This window comes from Phocoena phocoena, chromosome X, assembly GCF_963924675.1.
Source record: "Phocoena phocoena chromosome X, mPhoPho1.1, whole genome shotgun sequence".
NCBI classification, from domain to species: domain Eukaryota; kingdom Metazoa; phylum Chordata; class Mammalia; order Artiodactyla; family Phocoenidae; genus Phocoena; species Phocoena phocoena.
Genome location: NC_089240.1, coordinates 104,778,894 through 104,800,075, shown reverse-complemented (window position 1 = coordinate 104,800,075; position 21,182 = coordinate 104,778,894). Strand labels below are relative to the sequence as shown.

Below are 21,182 nucleotides of genomic sequence, written 5' to 3'. Positions count from 1 at the left end.
TTTCTTTTATTGCTATTGTTTTCTTGTCCAACTAGGCAGGGGGCTACCTGAGCGTGGAGGCCAGGTGTTTTTACTTCTCTACCCCAGTGCCTATTGTGCTTGCTGAGTGAATGAATTCTATGAGGCCCGAAGCAACTTGACATATAATTGAATTGTAAGAGTCATGAAAATATAAATGTGAGAAGAAAATACCAATACCCATCACTGCCTACAATCTTGGCTCTCACTTAGGTTACAATTACTTGGAATTGTTAAAAATTAATGTAACCTGTAAGCTTCCAATGGTCTTGTAGGGCCACCTGATAGGGAGACTGCTTGTAAATCAGCTACTCATGAGCCACAGCTGATGAGCTGCAGCTGCTGTTTTTACATGGAGTGACAACTACTGGGGCAGAGGTAAATGAAAAGAAGAAAAGTCCACTTCATCAGATTTGTAATATAATTTCAAATCCTATAGCATCAAATATAATAAACATTTAGAGCATATTTTAAATTACGGGAATTTTAAACTACAGATTGGTCTGCGGATTTTACTGTCCAACGTCAGAACACTAGGCAAGAAGGTTGCTTTCAGAATTAAACAGAAATTCTTCACTCTCTATCTAGTACTTGTTTTTAGCACACAGTGCACAGTTTCATATATCCCCAGAGAGCCTATAACACTATAGCTATTGGAGAGCATAATACCTAATGTAGAACCACACATGACAAAGACGAGGGACACGAACCAGCTTCCTGCCATATAATCAAGCAAGACATTTTAAAATCAGTAGCTATCAAATAATATTTCACTAAAAATGGTGCTTTTGAGAAAAACTGAGGATTATTTTTATTTATATTTGGCAAGAATTGACATTAATCTTTTATAAAGTATCATTATGTTTTAAGTCATTTCCCATTTGTAAATACAATAACTGAAAATAACCTGTGGAATTATTTTTCCCCAATCCTCATTTCAAAGCTCCTCATTATCCGAAAAGTCCATTTCAGCTTTAACATCATGGTATAGATGCTTCCATTACAGGACTATGATGGTTTCAGAAATACTTTTGTAGCTCACTGAACTGTATTATCAATTATATATAAGACTTAGCATATATTTAAATTATTGAAAATAAAGTACAAGGTGTGTTTTATTTTTCTTCATGGTGCTTTCAGGAAGACATCAGGATCTTCTCTTCTCCCTAAAGAAAAATAATAACAAAAATCAAGAAGAGATAAACTTACAAGCTATTAAAATTACAGGTTAACTCAAACATAAAATTTCCAACTGCATAAAGTTCACAAAGATACAATCCAATGATATAGCTCAAGCAACAAGTATTTAAAACTGTTATAGAGAATGGCATACTGAGCCAATTTGTAAATTGGAATTCTATTTACATTTCTTTTAAAAAAGCTAACTACTCATTAATTTAATTCACCACTTGAGTCTGAGTCTAATTGTCAGTTTATGCCTGAGCCTGGGTCCCTGTCAAAAAAGGAAATAACAACTCATTTTATTTTATCATAAATATTTATTGTTTCAATCAACGCGTATCCTCTTACTCAAGACAGATGATTAACCCCCTTCAATAGATATCAACTATCACAAATCTGACAGCTGAGGACATTGGCTAGTATTCGGTGATTAGCTTGACATGTCCATTAAAATAGCTTTGCTCAGGAGATTAACAATTTGCGCTAGTGGAAAAATAAAGTCTACTAACTTCCTTTCCTTTGCTACAATAAAATTTTATTAATTCAAGCACCACAAATTCAGAAATCGGGATCACGTGGACCAAGCTAACATTAGCCTTTCCATCCCTGAAGGGAAAACACTACCTGATAATAAGCAAAAGTAACGGACAAGTCCAGATGTTCTCTGAATTGTCCCGTCTTTCAAATTATTTGTGTCTGAATTAGTGAAGTGAAATGGTACTCATGGAGCGACAAAACAGGCTGGGGAAGACAAGACGGGATAAGAAAGATTAAAATGTTGTGGGCTCATAGAATTTTTTATATTTTTGCAGAGTTTTATTAAAAGTTTATAGTATAGCATGTGGAAATCATAGTATGTGAATAGCCCCCTCTCACTGGGGCTGCTGGCTCCATCTTCTTATTGCATTTTTCTATAACTATATGTTTATGACTAGGGTGACTCATAGCCCTAAGCTTCCAAACCTGTCAAAAATAAACAGTAAACCATACCTGTAGCACCTTGTGTACTTCTAGCTGAGGGCTTCTTCTCAACTGGATACTGCAAAGGTATTACAATACCTTGATCTGGCTTCTGAAATGCTGAAATGAGATTTTTTATTTTCCGGAAAAATCTTTTATGTACCCCAGGTGCTGTCTGGAAAATAAAAGGCCAAGCAGATTATTCATCTACCTCATAATGATACAAAAAAGGGCCTACAAAATGTGCAAGGGATGCTTAGAGAGGTAACATTTGTGTAACTTGTTCAAATATTTGAAAACATAAGGAAGAAGGAAAAACAACATTCTAGAAGAGCTTACTTTGGTTGGCTGAATTTCCCTGCAAGAGGAGCTAATGAGCTGTCATTTCAGTTCTCCCGAGGGTGGTATTAGTTTGTACAAGCTGCTGCTCATCACCCTGCCCTTCCTGCCTGCTACCCATCATACATCCCGAACCTCTAAGGGTATACAGGCCATTACCCACAATGAATTCACCAACAGAGAGGATGCAGTTAAACAGAGAAAAAACACAGATCCTACAGGTCATTAATAAAAAGCCTAAAGAACCAAAAAAAAAAAAGCAAACAAACAAATAAAACAACAACTACAACCCATCCTCCCTGCCATCATTCCACAATATAAAATGCTACACAGGAAATTAAAAACTGGCTGTTATGAGGCACACAATGCAGGGCTAGTTAGTCCTCACACTCTTTCACTTCACGGTATGTCCTGCCTCACCCTACACATTAAATTTTTTCCTCCTTGGGAAACTTCCCTATCCTCCCCCAAACTGCTCTTTATGTCAACACTTCACTGTGACAAGGTTCTCTCTATGACACGAAATGAAAGACTAAGGTCACCTTTATTTATTTGTTTGGTTTTGAAGGGATCATTATTTGCAGGTGACTATTAAAATGTACTCCTCTCCTGACATGAATTCTCTTGTAAAGACACTACTTGAAATCAACAACAATTTCCTGCAAAAGCTTATGAGCCAAGCTTTAAGCGTCAGCTCAAAACTGTCATTTTACATGAAATAAAATAGTATTGCTATAAGCAATTGAACAATGACCAGTTTTTTTAGAAAGCTGTTTTTCAGCTATTCCATCTAGAAAGTTTTTGAGGTGGGAGCTATTTGTTTGTTAGCATTTAATGAGAAAACATGAAGGCTGGCATACAGATGTGTGTCAGCTACACAAAATGCCAAAGACAGCACACTGTCCACTATAACTCTTGGTCATTTCCTACACTGGGGTAAAGAGTTTTTCACTGAAAACACTGAAAAAGTTCTTTTTAGCTTTAAATTAGTGTCAGCTCATAGGCTCACACAGCTACTCAGTAGATACAGAATACTCTCCCACTCAGCTCCAACCTTACAGTCAAAACACCTTCCCAGAACTCTATTGAGACCTCATCCAAAATAATATGGCCATTCTTACAGGGATCCAAACAGTTCTTTGGCTCCAGGATAGAATCTCCAAATGTCAAAGGCAGGCCATAGGCACAAAATAACCTTCTTATGTCTTCCTTGGAGTACTTTTTCATTTTCAAAGCACTTTCCCATCTCCTGGCAGTTATTGGCTGATTTGGTTACTCCCATTTGACAGATAAGAAAATGGAAATACAAAGAGATAATTCAGCTTGCCCAAGGTCACACAGATAACCAGAGGCAGAACTGGCTCTAGATCCCAGGACCCAGACTCTTTCCTTTCAGATTAGGCAGATTAGAGACCAAACAGGTTCTAGTGAAGTTAGTCACCAACCAGAAGAGAAACTAATCCACTCCCCCGGGGTGGAAAGATTTCAAACCACACATCTTTTTACCTGTTCTTGTGGCTTGTAAAACCATTTATCAACAGAAGCATCTTTTTAATGAGGATTTGTATGCAGCTAACACTTGATTCTCCATGCCAATGGAGAGAAATAATAGCACTGAAGGTAAAAAAGCAATTTGAATTTGGCATGCAATGTTGCACTGGCAAATAACTGACTGAATTTATAGTGCTTTGCTTAGGTCAATAAGTAAAATTATTTAACATCCACTGATCTACTGATGATCAAATATCCAGAAAAGCCCAAAAGCACTGAAGTCAGCAGGGGGATGTTAGTACATTTTTTACAATGTACCACAGACAATGAACATATTAATAAATGATAGGTGACTGTACGTGGAATTCTCTGAATTAACAGTTTGGCAAAATCTTAGCCTGAGTCACATGAGATAAATTAATATACTAGGCAATGATAAAACCTAAAAGTCTACCTAAAGCTAGAAAATCACGTAATATTTGTCTTTCGTAGTTCAGTGGATCCAGGGTTCAATTTCACTCCACTCTTTGAAACAAACTGCAGACACACCTAGATTTCTAGTACAATCTTTGCACAGAAAATTTAGTGCTACTGTCAAGATTTTTCCTGCAATGTGGCAAACTAAAGCATTGTTCCAAAGAGCAATATAAATTATCTGTTATTTACCCCATTTTGAAAATACATTTACCTCAAGAATTGTACCACTGACATCTCCCATCCTGTCACTGAACTCAGCTATTGTTCAAATTTGCACATTTCCCATACAGTTATCCATGGAAACATGCTTTGGATCATAGCTGGTCTTCACTATGCTCTAGAGAAATTTCTTCCAGTCAGATGATATGAGCTCTAAGAATACACACTAGTTTAATATTCACCATAGGAAAACATAACTAGAAGGCAAATTTAGTAGATAGAAAAAAATGCAATATGCATTTCAAAAATAAATCTAAAGAGTTTTTTTTTTAAACTGTTTTCCCTTTGGAGAAAACATGCCAATCTTCTGCTCTCTTGGTGCAGATAATTACAATATTATTAGATAAACGGGTCAGACCAGACAACAGAATGAGAGAGCATTTGTGTTCAATAAGCCCTTTCTTCCCTAACATGATCACAAACATGTAACAATCTGCATATGATGTTATACTTGAAATGGAAGAAAACAAGTTTAAAGAAAACGTTACCTAAGCCCTGCTAATTTAAGATCCTTTCCATAAAGAATATTCTTCAGCAGCTGAAGGCTACTTCTCTAGGGAGAAGGGCTATTTCTGGTCAAATCATATACAACTATATATGTATATATCATACACTACTATTCCTCATAATAAATGAAATTTAATAACCTATTCAGTCATCTCTGCAGTGATGCAGAGAACTTTTAAAAATAAACGGGTATAAACAGTTTTGATTAGAAATAGTACTGCTTTTCCTCTAATTAGAATGGTAGCATCAATTATCCTGATATAAAGCAACAATGTGTTTGAAAACTTGCCCTAATTCATCTCAGTAGTTCAAAACATTTGTAGTCTGCAATTTGTGCTTTCTAGTTCACCAGTGCATCTGTAAAGGTTAGAGCTATTTTACTTTTTTTTTTTAAGTCTAGACTTCAGAGTTTCTTAAATGCATAGATTGAGTTATTAATAGAGGTTGATATTAGCATTTACGTTTTCAAACAACTCATAATGAAGTCCTTTCATTATAAAGACGGACTGTTTTTATAAAAAGTCAGAAATCAGAGAAAGCATTTGAAGTCAGAAGTTTCCATTGTAGAGACCTCTACTTTGCTAGCATGTTAATATATTGATGCTACCCTGGTATGTGGAAAGAGATTCACTCTACAGGCATTTCTTGCAATGGTACTGTGACTTTCAAATGTTTTCAAAGCCATAAGAACCCATTTTTCTAATGAAATCTTTCTCAGAGCCCCAGTTGATAAGCAAAATAAAAGGGACTGCTCAGATTAAAGACAAATTGGGGACCCAAAGCATACCCACACATCCTCCTATCCTTCTGTAACCCCCTGGGCAACTCCAAGGCACTCAAATGAAAGAACTTTAGGATTTTGCGGAGCATAGCTTAAGAGTCACTGGAATGTTCCCTCTCTCTCTTTTCTACCTATCCTTGTCCTTCCCATATGGCTAAGCTGGGAGTCCTGCCTCCACAGAAGAGCAGCCTTGATTACCCTAATACTTGGAAAATTCTCTATTCTTCAAATGCTTGTGCTAGATAGCACTTGACTATAAACAATCATATTGTTCAGCAACTTGGGTGAGTTCCCATTTTCGAGGGCTTGCTTGCTAGTCCTGTGACTAAGAGCTTTCTTTATATGCATTATCTCATTTAATCTTCAAAATGAGCCCTATGAATAAGGGACTATTTTTAGGCTTATTTTACAGATGAAGAAACTGGTTCAAAGAAAAATTAGGTAACCTACCCAAGGTCATAGACCTCTCAGAAAGGGGTTGGGGGTAGATAAGACCTGGAACACACATCCACCTGACAGCAAACACCAGGCTCTCACATTGCTGTTTAATTCATGTTGTATCTCTCAAGGGTCTTACAGGCTGTTAGAAAACAGGAGTCATGTTGTTTAATCCCCCATAGAACCAACACTTGCATTAGTATCATTTGGTAAATAATTGTCGATTTGATTTTTTAATATATTTTTGATACGCTTTCTAAAATTTCACATAGGCACCAAAAGTTTGACACAATCCTTTAACTTTGTTATCTTTCCCCCAAAGTGAGACCACTCCATACAGTGGTGGCTGAACAGAACTGGGACCAAAATTCTCTAAAGGCTTCTTAATGATCCATGAGCAATTTTGGATCGGAGCTTTAGTGATTTGAATCTGATGAATATTTTGGGAATGTAGGATTTGACAGCTCTTTTATAAAAGCAGTCTAAATTTCAAATACCTCCCTGATACCCCCAGAAGCAAAAATAAATAAAAGAGCTATACCTCAGCACTCCAAGAACCTGTTTCTGTCTGAGACACTCGGTATGTATAAATGTAACCTTGATACCTGTGAAAGAATAAACTTCCATTACTGAAAAATTCCAAAAGAACAATGGATGCTCTAAACTTGAGCTTTAACTATTACATATAAATGATACATATACTGGGACACACGTATATTGCACCACTGCATTCATAGAAAGAAAAGCCTGTGGAATCTAACTTGCTTGCATATCACAGTTTCTAGTACGCCTTCTTTATATTTTCATTTTTTTTCAAACGAGGGAGCTCGCACTTCTAAGGATTTGTCAAGGTGAGAGACTGTTGGGACAGAAAGAAACTAGAGACCTGTTGTAATTGGTAAAAATTATGAATTATTAAACAGATTCAACAAAGCACAGTAATATTATTTTTTGAGTACATACAGAGCCTTAAGGTGAAAACATTTCACTGGGGATAAGGTACTATCAGGCCCACTTAAGTTAATAATAATATTAATTATAAATATAAATGTGGTATATTCCTATGATATTACTATTACTATATAACTTTATAATACATTATAATATAGTACTAATAGTAATTCGAATTAAAAAGGAGTCCTGCTAAAGTACTTGAAATTAGCTTGTCCTTTTAGATGGGGTAAACGTTTTCCCCCATTATTCACTGTGTACGCATATTGTATATCTGTATCGTTGATTTCTACTACATGCCAAGAGTTTTACATGTTGTATTAGTTTGCTCAGGCTGCCATAGCAAAATACCAGTCTGTGTGGCTTAAACAAAAGAAATTTATTTTCTCACAGCCCTGGAGGCTGGAAATCTAAGATCAAGGTGACAGTAACATAGGTTTTATTCTGAGGCCTCTACTCTTGGCTTGTAGGCAGCCACCTTTTAGCTGTGTTCACATGACCTTTTCTTTGTGTGTGTGTGTGTGTGTGAAGAGAGAGATCTCTCTTCTTATAAGTCCACCAGTCCTATTGGATTGGGGCCCCATCCTTACAACCTTGCTCCGTCTCAATTACATCCTAAAGGCCTATCTCCAAATACAGCCACATCGGGGGTTGAGCTTCAACATATGAATATGGGGGGAGAGGGAACATGATTCAGTCCATAGCATTCCAACACTGGTACCTCCAAATTCACATACAAAATACATTCATTCCATCCCAACAGCCTTAAAAAGTCTTAAACACATTCCAGCATCAACTCTGAGGTCTAAATAAAGTCCAAAGTCTCTTCTAAATATCATCTAATGAGATACAGGTGAGACTTGGGAATATGACTGCTGCTGAGGCAAAATTCTTCTCCAGCTGTGAACCTGTGAAACCAGACAAGTCATGTGCTTCCAAAATACAGGAAGACAAGCATAGGACAGATATTCCCATTCCAAAAGGGAGATATCGGAAGGGGAAAAGGGGTGACAGGTCCCAAAAATGTCCGAAATCTCATAAGGCAAATTCCATTAGACCTTAATGCTTGAGAATAATCCTTTTTGGATTGACGCTCTGCCCTCCAGGCCCACTGGGTGGCACTGTCACCCCCATGGCTCTGCATGGGCAGCCCCACCCACTTGGCTCTGTTGGGCAGCTGATCCCACCTTTGAAATCTAGGTGGAAGCAGCCTTGCCCACCTGGGCTTAGGCACTCTCGGCCTGTGGTGGGAGTGGTAACCCTGATGATCTCTGAAACAACTTCAGGATCATTCTTCCATTTTCTTGAAAGATAAAGCATGTTTGCAGCCAAACTGCACTATTGTCCTGCCCTATTCCCTTTGGTCCAAACTGACAGTGTCTCTGATGCTTTGGTCCAAACTCTATTCCTGGCTTCTGTTGAGATGACTAATTAACATCATGGGCAATCTCCTTAAGGAGTGATTATCCAGCCATTCCCTTGGTATTCTCTCCAGACCAAGCTTCCTCATTTTTTGCCCTATGAGTAGGCTGAGAATTTTCCAAATTTTTGTATTCTGGTTTCTTTTTGCTTAACAATTCCTTCTTCAATTCATGTCTCTCCTTTTGCATTTTATTATAAGTAGTCAGGAGGAACCAAGCTATTCCTTCAACACCTTGCTTAGAAATCTCTCCAGCTAAATATCCACTTTGCAAGTTCTACCTTCCACAAAATACTAGAACACAGTTCAGCCAAGTTCTTTGCCATTTATAATTAAGGATGGCTTTTTCTTTAGTTTCCAACAACACGTTCCTAATTTCCATCTGAGACCTCATCAGAATGACCTTTAACATCCATCATTCTACCAATACTGTGTCCACAGTATTGGTAGGCTTTTTCTAGCATGCATCTCCAAACACCTCTAGCCTCTACCCATGACCCAGTTCCAAAGCCACTTTCACATTTTTAGGTGTTTGTTACAGCAGCACTGTACTTCTCAGTACCAAAATCTGTACTAGTCTGCTCAGGCTGCCATAACAAAATACCATAGGCTGGGTGGCTTAAACAAAAGAAATTTATTTTCTCACAGTTCTGGAGCTGGAAGTCCAAGATCAAGGTGCTAGCAACATAGGTTTCATTCCAAGGCCTCTTCTCTTGACTTGTAGACAGCCACCTTCTTGCTGTGTGCTCACATGACCTTTTCTTTGCGGGCATTCATTGAGGGTGCTCTCTCTCTTCTCATAAGGCCAGAACGCTATTGGATTAGGGACCCACCCTTACGATCTCATTTAACCTAAATTACCTCTTAAAGGCCCTATTTCCAAGTACATCCCCATCGGGAGTCAGGGCTTCAATACATGAATTTGACAAGGACACAATTCAGCCCACAGCACATGCATTAGCTCTTTTGGGCCCCACAGTAATCTTATGAACTTTATATTGTGAAATTGATTTTATAGATGAGGAAACTGAGACTTTGAGAAGTTAAGTAACCAAAGCCACACTACAAATCAAGCATCAAAGATGGGATTTAAATCAGGCATCTTTGACTCTAGAGCCCTGGCTTTTGATCCCCACACTGTAATGGATATAGATTATTTATTATATTTTAGTATCTATGGTACTGCTACTTAACTTGCCTAACAAACCTTTGCTTCCTAGAAAAGTATGGTAAACTTTATGCTGAATTACTTCAAATTATGAATCTGAATCTTCACAGAGTTTTATTTCAGACATTTTCTGATTGCTATTCTTTGGCACAAGTTTGGGTCAAAATATATCTTTGATTAGAATACATGCTGGGGCTTCCCTGGCAGTCCAGTGGTTAAGACTCCACGCTTCCAATACAAGGGGCGCAGGTTCCGTCCCTGGTTGGGGAACTAAGATCCCATATGCAGCATGGTGCAGCCAAAAAATTTTTTAAAAAAAGAAAAAAAACTACATGCTAAAGTCTGGTAAAATTAAATGTGTTTAAACCTAAAGTATCTCAAACAGGGTCAAGCTTGAGTAACTGACCTCACTTACCATTAATCCCCTATAGAACTAAAAGTCTTTATGTGGATTAAATTACTATATTTTTAATCACTATCCATCAGTACTATTACCTAAAGGATGAAAAAATTAGGTCTAAAACACTCTAATCACGTTCATTCGATTTGTGAAACCCAAAAAAGGGTCAATTTAATTTGCTGGTGCAATTACAGGAAATGTTTCATTTTTGTTATAAAGGTTTGCCAGAATATTTAGATCATATATGAAAGAGCTTGATATATGCATATAGTATACTTTTTAGCATATATAATATGCTAAATAAATATAAAATATTACATTGTAAAGTCTTTTGTTTTTTTAAGCAATTGAAATGTACCTCACTGATTTCAGTAAGTACGCTGCAGGGAACAAAGCAAGAGCTTTGATTTCCATTTTTCACCATGGGGACTCCAAACATAAGGGTTTAAGTGGTTTTCTTAAAGTCGCACAGCAGAGAATTCCCTGGCAGTCCAGTGGTTAGGACTCAGTGCTTTCACTGCCAGGGCCCGGGTTCAATCCCTGGTCGGGGAACTAAGACCCACAAGGTGCCGAAAAAAGAAAAGAAAAAAAAAAAGTCACACAGCAAAATGGAGGTAGGAGCAGGGAAATAGCATAGGCCTTTAGTTCCATTTTCCCTATGGGAAGAGATTAATGGCAATAATTCAGTATCATTAAAGGTGTTGTGGAAATGCATTATTTAAAATTTCAGCAACGATGCAAACAAAATCATAGGCAACCAGTTTTCCACTTTCTCAAACAGTGGGTTTCTAAAAGATACAATGAATCTATCTCCCTACTATCATTCAGCCTCATTTAGTCAAAATAAATGAGTCTGTTTTGAAAATGATTTCCTAACGAATCTGATCTTATCGCACTTTCAGTTAAGCAGCAGGAACCTGAGTACCACTTCAAAAGTCCTTACCTCCTTCAGCCTTGAACAACCTGGTGCTAGTGGCACATAAAGCTCGTTGTGATTAACCCATCCAATTTTAACAATCTCCTTCCTACTCCACAACTCCTCAAATTTCTGAATGAGCAAAATTGTTTCACCCCTCAAACAAGCCAGCAGTTCATCTCTTCCACTTCCAAGTTGCTGAAGTCACTGACCAAAGATCCCCTGTAGCCAACTGTCATTGATATACTCTCATATATCACTGATGGAAGAGATTTAAAACAGTGCGATTCAAATTATGTTCCCAGGGTAATAACAGTGCATCACCTGGGACCTTGCTGGAAATGTAGAATCTCAGGCCCCACTCCAGAATTGCTGAGTCAGAATCTGCATTTTAACAACATTTCCAGATGATTTGTAGGAACATTAAAGTTACAGAAGTATTGATTAAAATGCATGGAAAATGCTCACACCTCATTGGGAATATTGATGGCAATTTCTCCAAAGTCAAGCTGGCTTCTTTCACCACACCCATAGTCACTCAATTTTTTTTTTAGTCTATGCTTTAAGAATGAAATTTTATTTAAATAAAAGCTGAAGTTTTTTCAATGCTTTTGGTCTTCACAGAACAGTGTTTCTGAACTTTTTACTCCCTCTTCCCCAACAAGATTTCATAGTTTTGTTTTCTGTAGCTTGTATTATGAAACAATAATTCTATAATACAAAAGTAAATGAAAATATTGATTATGTTTTTTCCAAACTACACATACTCTCTCCCTGTCCACTGAAAAATCACTCTTTTAGGAAATAAACTGACAAATTATAACAAGAGCCATAAAACTGTGCGTATTTTTACCTAATGACCTTCTTTATCTTCATACACTCTAAGGAATCAAATGGAAAAAGCAATTTGACAAAGATTTTCATAGTAGTTCTATTTTAATAATGAAAAATGGAATGAACCTAAGGAATGTTACTCAAAATAAGGAAATGGCAGCAGAAAGAATGGTTCAAAACTATACCAAAGTTCAAAGGTATTAGAGAGCTACATTTTTCAAAAAATTTTAAACACCTGGACCATGTTGATATAAAATGATGGTATGTGAAAGAAGTGGACACAAGGAGAGCCGCCACTCTGATTACTGTTCAAAACTATCCCCATATGTATATAAACTAGAAGTAAATTTAAACTAATATAAATGCATCCTTGCATATTAATTTTCCATTTTTTTTTTCTTTTGGCCACGCCACGGTATGCAGATCTTAGTTCCCCAACCAGGGATTGAACCCGTGCCCCCTGCAGTGGAAGCACTGAGTCTTAACCACTGGACCACCAGGGAAGTCTTGTAATTTCCCTTATAAAGTTATACAAATGACTAACAACATTTTTTTAAAGAAACAGAAGTAAAATTACAACTTGGAGCTTTACAAATCTAGCCTAAGCGAATCACAAATCAGAAAAATATCATTCGTCTTTAAAAACTGTTACATCCCTTTTAGGATTATTTTTCCCCTGACTCCCCATTAATATAGACAAACCAAGAATGTAGTGTAATTTTAACTTCCTTCCTCCATCAAACCTTTTTGTCACACTTGATGATAAGCCTGGAATTTTAAATTTATCATGAAAAAATCTAGAAAATAAATAATTGGTAGAAAACAATAGAGATTTCTGTTGTTGTTGTTGCCATTAATTAATTTTCTTAAAAAATTAATTTCTTAAAAAATATATTTTGCATTTTAATGACTACAAAGCATGTGTTGATTCAGTCCTTGCTAATATTAAAATTTGCCTTTATTTTTTCAAAAGCTGTCCCCAACTCTTAAAATAAGTGTTCTGGTTAGAAAGAGACAAGAAGAAAGCAACCTGACTTGTTTTTTCTTTTCTCAAAGGGTCAGCGTTGGGGACAGGTCTTGCTTTACAATTGACAAAACCACATCAATTCCTTCTTTATACCACTTCAAGGACTACACAAAAGAAAAGGTTTAGGTACATCTGACTTCTTCATGACACCACAAATAAAGCAAGCTAGTGCCCAGGCTGTCTATGTCTATACAAACGAATGTTACATGCAAAATTCAAGGCACAATTATAATGTGACTGTTTTTGTAACAAATATTTCAGAGCTTTTATACCCAGAGGAATGGTATCCTATAGAAAGCCACTTTGATCCAAGAAGTTTTTGAATTTCCTATGGCCCAATCTTCATTCTTTCAGTGAATTGGAATTTTCAGAACCATCAAAAGTCATTCAGCTTCAAGTTTGATGGTAAAACTATGTAATACCAGTTTCGATGAGTCATGACAATAAATATAATCTCTTCTTCCCTTGAAGTGCCACAGAACGTTTTATTTAAGTACTCATACAATGGTCTAACTTTGTCTCACAATTATTTATGGAGCTTTTATTTATATTAACAAACACCTACTACATATTAACTTTATAAATGTTAACTCATGCAATAATTCTCATAACAACCCTATGAGGTAAGTACTGTGGTATTATTATTGCCGTCACCCTTTCCACAGACAAGGAACCTGAAACAGAAAGTTTAAGTAACTTGCTCAAGGTAAAATAGCTGGTTAAGGGCCAGAATTGAGATGCACACCCAGAGGGTCTGGCTGTAAGATATGGGCTCTTAACCATCTTTCTATGCTGCCTCTCTCTTATATCAGAGGGAATGAGTTAACAAATTGCTCTTAAGGTGAATCCAAAAGCATAGTTCTCAAAAAGGGAGGGAGTCTGCTTGGCCTTACGACCGGAGAGAAAGGGCAAAGGAAGGGGTTAAAGCATAGAGACAAGATGGGGAGAGCCCAAAAGAGGTCAACCTAGGCTTCCCTTTTGCTTTAAACTAAATGACATCTTCAGACTAATCTTGCAACTTAATTTTACATTGTCAACCAGAGTCAGCACTTGATTTATTGGCCTGTGAATTGTCCATTTGGTGGTTTGTGTATTTGCACATTTAATCCTAGGCTGGCCTTCAGGCTTGCTCTGCCATTAATGGATTGTATTTAGATAGTCCAAAGTAATTCTAGTGGCCTCGATTATCATGAAGATAAATGCGGTGCCAACACACATATCCAACTGTATTCAAAAATTAACTAAGTTTTATAATTTCTCATTCTTCTGTTCCCTGCAATTACAACTGATAGGCTGGAGTTTTATTTTGTCACTGTTCCTTCACCCATTTCTCCAGTTCAATTGTTTGATAGGCACTTTATTCCCAGTCATCCTTTAAATCTTAAAGGACAAAAAGATAATTATCCTTTTATCTAAAGACGTATATGTCAAATAACTTCATTATGTGTCCTTGAGGCTAAAGAATATAATAGCATTTCTTTTTCCAAATCTTCCATCAGATAAAAGTAGCAAACTGAGATATGTACAGAGGATGTACAGAAATAAACTATTTCTTCAAAGTAATTATTTTAAATATTTTAAATTTGTTTTTTTCTTATCACCATCAAACTATCCCAGTGGGCATTTAGGACTTTCCCAATGGCTGTCTACATTAGGGGTGAGAAGGGGAGAAATGTGAGAGCTCACATGTACCTTAGTGAAAAGACACTTGATATACCTTGAAAACCAAAAAGAGTAAAATTAAATTAAATTTAAACTATTTGCATTAATAAGAACATTTAGTATACTGGATGGATACAAAAAAACCCCATAAAGTCAGTAGTTTTCCTGTTGCAAAAGAAAATATAGTGGGAAAAGATTCCATTCATGATAGAAACAAAAAAATAGACACATACATTCATACTCACAATAACTAGAAATAAACAACAAAAACCATGCAAGACCTATGGGAAGAAAACTACAAACCTCTATTGATGGATGTAAATGAAAAAATTAATAAATGGAGAGACATATCAGGTTTTTGGATAAGAAGACTAAATTCTTTAAAGATGACAATTCCTCCTTAACTTATTAATGAGTTTAAGGTAACCCCAATGGGATTTTTTTTCATTTAACAAAATCATTCTAGATTTCATCTTGAAGAACCAACAGGTAAGAACAGCAAATAATTTTTTAAATGTATTAAAACATTATCATACTATATATAGCGCTAGTGGTATAAGAATAAATAGATCAATTGAGCCAAATAGATAACTGCAAAACAGTAACTGTTATATGTAAGAATTTAAAGTAGGATAGTAAATCAATCAGGAATGAAAGTTCTATTTATAAATTATTAGCTATTTCGAAACAAAATCAAATTGGATCCTTTCTCCACATAAAAATATAATTCCAAATGGAATTAAAAAGTATAAACTAACCAAACCATAAATTTAAAACAAAAATTGAAGTGAAGTTTTATGACATCTCTGCAGGTCAAAGAACTTTCTAAGTTGGGAAGCAAAGGGGGAAGTCAAACACAAAGTAGTCAAGTGACGGACTTGACTACTAAAAATGTTAATTTTCTGTGTGTCAAAGAAAAGTAATGGCAAACACCAAACTGAGAAAAGATACTTTCAATAGATCAAGGATTAGTATATAAACACTCATTAAAAAAAGAAAAAGAAAAAGGGCTTCCCTGGTGGCGCAGTGGTTGGGAGTCCGCCTGCCGATGCTGGGGACGCGGGTTCGTGCCCCGGTCCGGGAGGATCCCACGTGCCACGGAGCGGCTGGGCCCGTGAGCCATGGCCGCTGAGCCTGCGCGTCCGGAGCCTGTGCTCCGCAACGGGAGAGGCCACAACAGTGAGAGGCCCACGTACCGCAAAAAAAAAAAAAAACCTCATAATGTGTTAAGAAAAATAGTAAGATCCAAATGGTTAAATAGGCAAAGTACTCAAAGAGCCAATTCATGAACAAGGAAATACAAGTTTACCAACCATATAGACACTCAATCACTAAAGAAATATGAAATAAAGAGTGAGACACCAAATTTCAAGAAGAATTTTTTTTTTAACAAGAATACCCATTTCTAGGGATGGTGCGGTGAGACAGACACTTTCATGCAGTACTGGTGAGCATATATATAAACTGGAATAACCATTTAGGAAAAAATATTTGGTGATCATGTATACATCAAGAATCTTAAGCTGTTCATGTTTTCTGATCTAAAAATTGCACATCTTGAAATTCATTATAAGGAAGTCATCATAAATACAAGGAAACCTTTATGGATTGAAATATGAATCATGACGGAATTTATAATAGCAAAAAACTGGAATGATTCAAATGTCTAAAAATAGATGACTGGTTAAGGAAAATATAGTTGGACTGGTTGGACTATCATGAAATCATTAAAAATAATGTTTTAAAATCATTTGTAAGAACATTATATATAAATGTGTTTTTTTCACATTAAGTGGAAAATGCAGCAGAATACAATAGTGTAAGAGCACATATGTTTATAAAGCAATTTGTTTTATTAAAATACGGAAGAAAAAACACTTAATTTTCAACAATAATTGCCTTTAGGTTATAAAACTATAGTTGATTTTCCCTCATTTCCATTATCTACATTTTAAAAACTTTCTACAATATGAATAAGTGTTTAGGAACTATTTTTAATAGACTTATACCAAAATCTAGATTTACTTATTGAAAATAACTGGAAGAAAAACTTCTCGCTTTAAATGAAGGTGAGCAATCCTATAAATGGAAAATTTCTTTAATACTTTATGAGATTCAATTTCCCAAAATGAACAGAGGAAAAGGCCTTATCTAAAGGCCAGGATTGGGGGTTCAGAACTGGGGAAAGGAGCAAACCTAGTTAGAAAGTATAGTTTAAAGTAGAGTTCGAAAGGCATATGCAATGTGTTATTTCTACAATAAAAATACAGAAACTGAAGCTCAACCAAACCTTCTTGGATAATGAGAAGAAACAAAAGACAGATTGAGAACCTATTCCGAGTGAACCCTACAGTCAAATATATGTTTGTTAGCTATACCTTGCTGTCCACATATATATGACACCATTTACATTGTTATTTCTGCTGTATATCATAACCACAGATGTTTTGGTTTAAAATGAGTACGTGGTTTGTTTCAAAATAAAATTTGATTTTGTTACTACAGCGTAGTAGTAAAAAGGAGGAAATGAAATGTTTACGTTTATCAAAAGGGATCCTTGGCTCAAAAAAGGCTGAGAAACTGTCATAAAAGGCAATGTATCCTTGTGTCTTTCCTCTGGAGCAGTCTGGCCATCACCCTCCAGGACTCAGAGGCCTCAGTGTGCCCATCAAAAGATATGCTAGGGGGACTCCCAATTTGCCGACAATTTTCTGCTACTTCATAAGGAGGTGTGCACGGAGAACTAAGAGTCATAAAAACTGCGTTTATGCAAGATTTACTTTGGGTGAAAACTTAACTTGAGAAATTCCCACCTGCCTAAATTAATACCTTATGTAGTTCTGGCCTACGTGGGAAAAAGGCTAAGATTATCCTTCTCTCTTGCATCTTTTACCAACTGTAATCTTATGCAGAAGGTAGAACATACATTACTATTCCTGTTTTACAAATATGGAAACCAAGACCCAGAGAAGTTGAGTGATTTCCCCAGAGTCCACACCCTGGCCTCCTGATATCAGCCCAAAAGCTTTCTGCAGTAAAGAACAGTATTTGTCTTGACAGTTCATTCATTAATTCAAAACCGTTTATTGAGCACCTATCGCGTGCCTCACAATGCCTGTTACATGCCACGCTGTGTTCCTGGTGTGGGAGACAATGTCCCTGTCCTCACGGAGATTACATTTTAGCAGGAAAGCCCAGCAAGACATAAGTAGACAAGTAAATGTCAGATAGTTTAAAGTTCCCTGAAGAAAAATAAAGTGATGGAGTGTAACTGGGACAGGGAGAGGGCACTTATTTTAGATAGGATGGTCAAGGAAGTCCTCTCTGAGGGAAGAGGCAGAAGGAATAGTTAAGTGCAAAGATCCTAAGCAGGGAGCAGCTTGGCAAGCTCGAGAAACAACAAAGAGGCCAGTGTGTCTGAAGTCTTAGGAGCATCCTGCCACACACTGTCCCCTGCTCTTCCACCCCTTCCTAGGCTTCTTTTGTACCTTATTTTTTACCTCTAGGTTAAGGGGCCCACTACCTCTTTTGTCAGCTTCCCTAAAGAAGCCCCTTTCACCAGTCTACTCACTCCTTCACCTTCTTTTGATAAGAAAAGAGCCTAGGAATATTGGTTGGCTTTCACTGACTGTCTCCAGTTTCCACTTGGGAAAAACAATAATATAAAGGAAACGTAAGATCTGAGCCCAAGAGATTCAATAGCTTGTACGTATTGCCCTGGAAGCTTTTATAACAAATGTATCTAGCGTGGCCTGAGAGTTGCCACAAACATGTCTTGACCATTTAAAAAAACACAATAAACAATGAAAATCCTCTAACACCAGGCTCAATACAATCTCTCTTCAATGACCCAGAAGGAACTTCAAAACCTTGCAGTGTATCGTCAGACACCGAAATTACTACCAAGCATTTTCCCTCATTTTGTTTCTGTCTAGAAGTTACTGTGCAGGGCTGGTGTTTTCGTGGATGTTTTTGTCCTGCTAACAAAGAGTGATCGAGCTAGGTACTTCCGTAGAAATGCCCTGTGAGTACTTAAAGATATAGACTGAAAAAAACAAAGAATATAATAATAATACTGAGTACCGAAAGAAATAGACTGAAAAAATAATATTATAATAATAATAACAACAACAACAACAGCTTACTTTTACTGAACATTTAGTATGTGTCAGGTCCAGTGCTAAATTTTCTACCTGCATTATGGCATTTAATCCTCACACGCCTATGAGGTAGGTAGTAATATTATTTACATTTTATGGACAAGAAAACTGAGGGGCTGAGAGGTTAACTTGCCAAAGTCAGCATCAGACCAGCACAAGATTAGGTCTCAGATCTGCCTGACTCTGGAGCCCTGAAGCAAAGATGAAGGTGCATCTGATTCAAAACGGGGCGTTAGACTAAGATGCTTAGGTAAAGAGCAAAACTGAATCATACAAGGGTGTTTTCCCTCCATTCCCTTTATGACTATTGTCAGTCCAAGCTTTTATCAAGAAAGGCCCTATTTCTGAAACCCCCCTCTGCCTGCCAACTCCTCTAAAGAAAACTCAGTAAGTAGATCCAGAGAGGTGGTTTTATTCAGAAACATCCCTCTCTCTGCATCCTGACCTAACTGGTATTGATGTCTTAAAGTAATAGATTCAGTTTCTTAGTCTTCTTCCTCTCCTTGAACTTGACGTTCCTTTGGGAAGGCACCTCCAAAGCCATTTCAAGAGAGCTGGAGAGAGAGGCTTCTCCTTCCCTGAGGAGCTGGTGGCCCCAAAGCTGGCCGCTCCACCATCATCGCAGGCCTCCACCTTGCTGGCCTCTATTAGAGGTCAAAACTGAAATCGGGAGCCTGAGTCCTTTTGGCAGCAAAGGTAAATTCTACACTGCGTTTCCCCACCCCAAAGGGCATCCGCCGGGCCTGGGGCCGCGCGGTGGGCAGTGGAGGCTCCCACCATGTACTCACAGAACACACAGGCAGTACACTCCCGGGACGCTCTCGCTGTCCCTCAGCAAATAGCTGCCGTCCAGACCCGTGGCAAGCAGGAGCTTCTCCCCCGTCTCCCGGCTGATTTTGCCATGATACACAGCCACCGCCTCCATGGCCTGGGGAACTCTTGGGAGGACCTAGGCGTGGAACGGCAGTGGACAGATGCCACCGCTGCTGCTGCCGCCGCCGCAACCCAACACGAGTCAGCCACCCGCCTCCCAGTTCAGCCAGATGTGCAAAAAAGAGAGAGGAGCGCCCGAACAACAGGATGTTGTCTACCTGCCTGAAAACCTCCCTCTCACGGTTCAATTAAAACCAGCTCAGCAGTTTAGCAGCTTGGTTATTGCCATAGGGTTCCATCCCCCTCCCAGACCCACCCACGCAACACAGGGTTCAGATGGACGGGTGGACAGAGAGGGGAGGACCATTGGACTTTGCAAGATTTGGCCTGTACTCCCAACGCACGCAGACAGGAATGCTTGGTAATGCTCCTGTCCTTGCGGTTTTCCCAGGGGGCCACCATGACTTAGCTTAACTAACTGACTTAACTTAATTAGCTTAATTAATCAGTCCCCAAAGGGGTTGATGATAGAGGCAAGTTGTACGTGACCTTCATGTGGGGCAGAAACATACTGACAGAGAATGAAAGGCCCCAAAGTTCTGAGACCAAAACACAGAAGCTCTCAGTACTGTCGGTGAACAGACACCCCTGAGCACAGCCAAGAGGCTCCTACAGAATCAGAAGTAGTAAGTGAACAGCGGACTTGGGACAAGTGCCTCCTCTCGCCCTGCCCTAGTCATCTCCAGCAATCTTGATCCTGAACAAATCAAAGTTTCCCAACCTTCTTGTCCAAGATCCCAAAGTGCTGGTTGAGGTACAAAAATCAGTCTGCATCCAAAAATGTTCCAGATTTATCTATTTGATGGGCCTTAGATGAGAGAATAAACCATTTAATTGGTGCTTTGTCTTTATGTGGACTTGTATGTGCCCTTTGATGTATAGGGCCCACCTTTTAGCATTTGGGGCATTGAACTTGTTTTAAATCACACTGTGACTGTTGAGAATTGTGTTGTAACTTTTATCATCTGTTGTTAATAGAGAATATGGTTTTAGTTCAGTTGATGCTAAACTATCATAAATTTTTTAGAACCTTTCAACCTTTATTTCCTTCTCTCTTCTATTTCAAGATGTGCAGTTAATATTTCCCCCAAACTTCCTTTTTCACTAGAACAAGACTTTGTTTAATGTTTGAAGCTGAACGGTCTTCTACGTTTTTCCTTTTGAGTATGTAAAATAATTTTTTAAATTGGAATTTAAGTAGCCGAAGTTATGTTGTCTGTTGTATCTCTTCAACAACACCAGCACCTAGCTCCTTGAGAACCTGGTACAGCTGGGAGCCCAATAGGGAGAACAATTTTT

At 37.7% G+C, this 21,182-nt stretch overlaps 1 protein-coding gene across 2 annotated transcripts; it reads right to left on the bottom strand.

Moving 5' to 3' along the window:
• Positions 1-801: 801 nt before the first annotated feature.
• Positions 802-20,070, bottom strand: SH2D1A (SH2 domain containing 1A). Of its 2 annotated transcripts, none has more exons than XM_065900560.1 (4): positions 19,739-20,070; positions 6,954-7,017; positions 2,191-2,335; positions 802-1,184 (listed from the first exon to the last, which is right to left on the bottom strand). In XM_065900560.1, exons 1-4 carry the CDS (start codon positions 19,873-19,875, stop codon positions 1,144-1,146), a joined length of 387 nt encoding a protein of 128 aa, XP_065756632.1. In that variant the 5' UTR covers positions 19,876-20,070; the 3' UTR covers positions 802-1,143. The 2 variants fall into 2 exon arrangements, with proteins under 2 accessions (XP_065756632.1, XP_065756633.1); XM_065900561.1 differs by having other exon boundaries at positions 1,144-1,184; positions 2,200-2,335; positions 19,739-19,875.
• Between the last annotated feature and the right edge of the window lie 1,112 nt (positions 20,071-21,182).

Bases quoted from the DNA above. Each gene is read 5' to 3' on its own strand.
- SH2D1A (XM_065900560.1), bottom strand. From the start codon at position 19,875: ATGGAGGCGGTGGCTGTGTATCATGGCAAAATCAGCCGGGAGACGGGG. The intron at 2,336-6,953 runs GTATAGCTCTTT...TTTATTTTCCAG, and splicing joins CAGGTTCTTGGAGTGCTGAG to ACAGCACCTGGGGTACATAA. The intron at 1,185-2,190 runs GTATGGTTTACT...ATTTTTCTTTAG, and splicing joins AAGTACACAAGGTGCTACAG to GGAGAAGAGAAGATCCTGAT.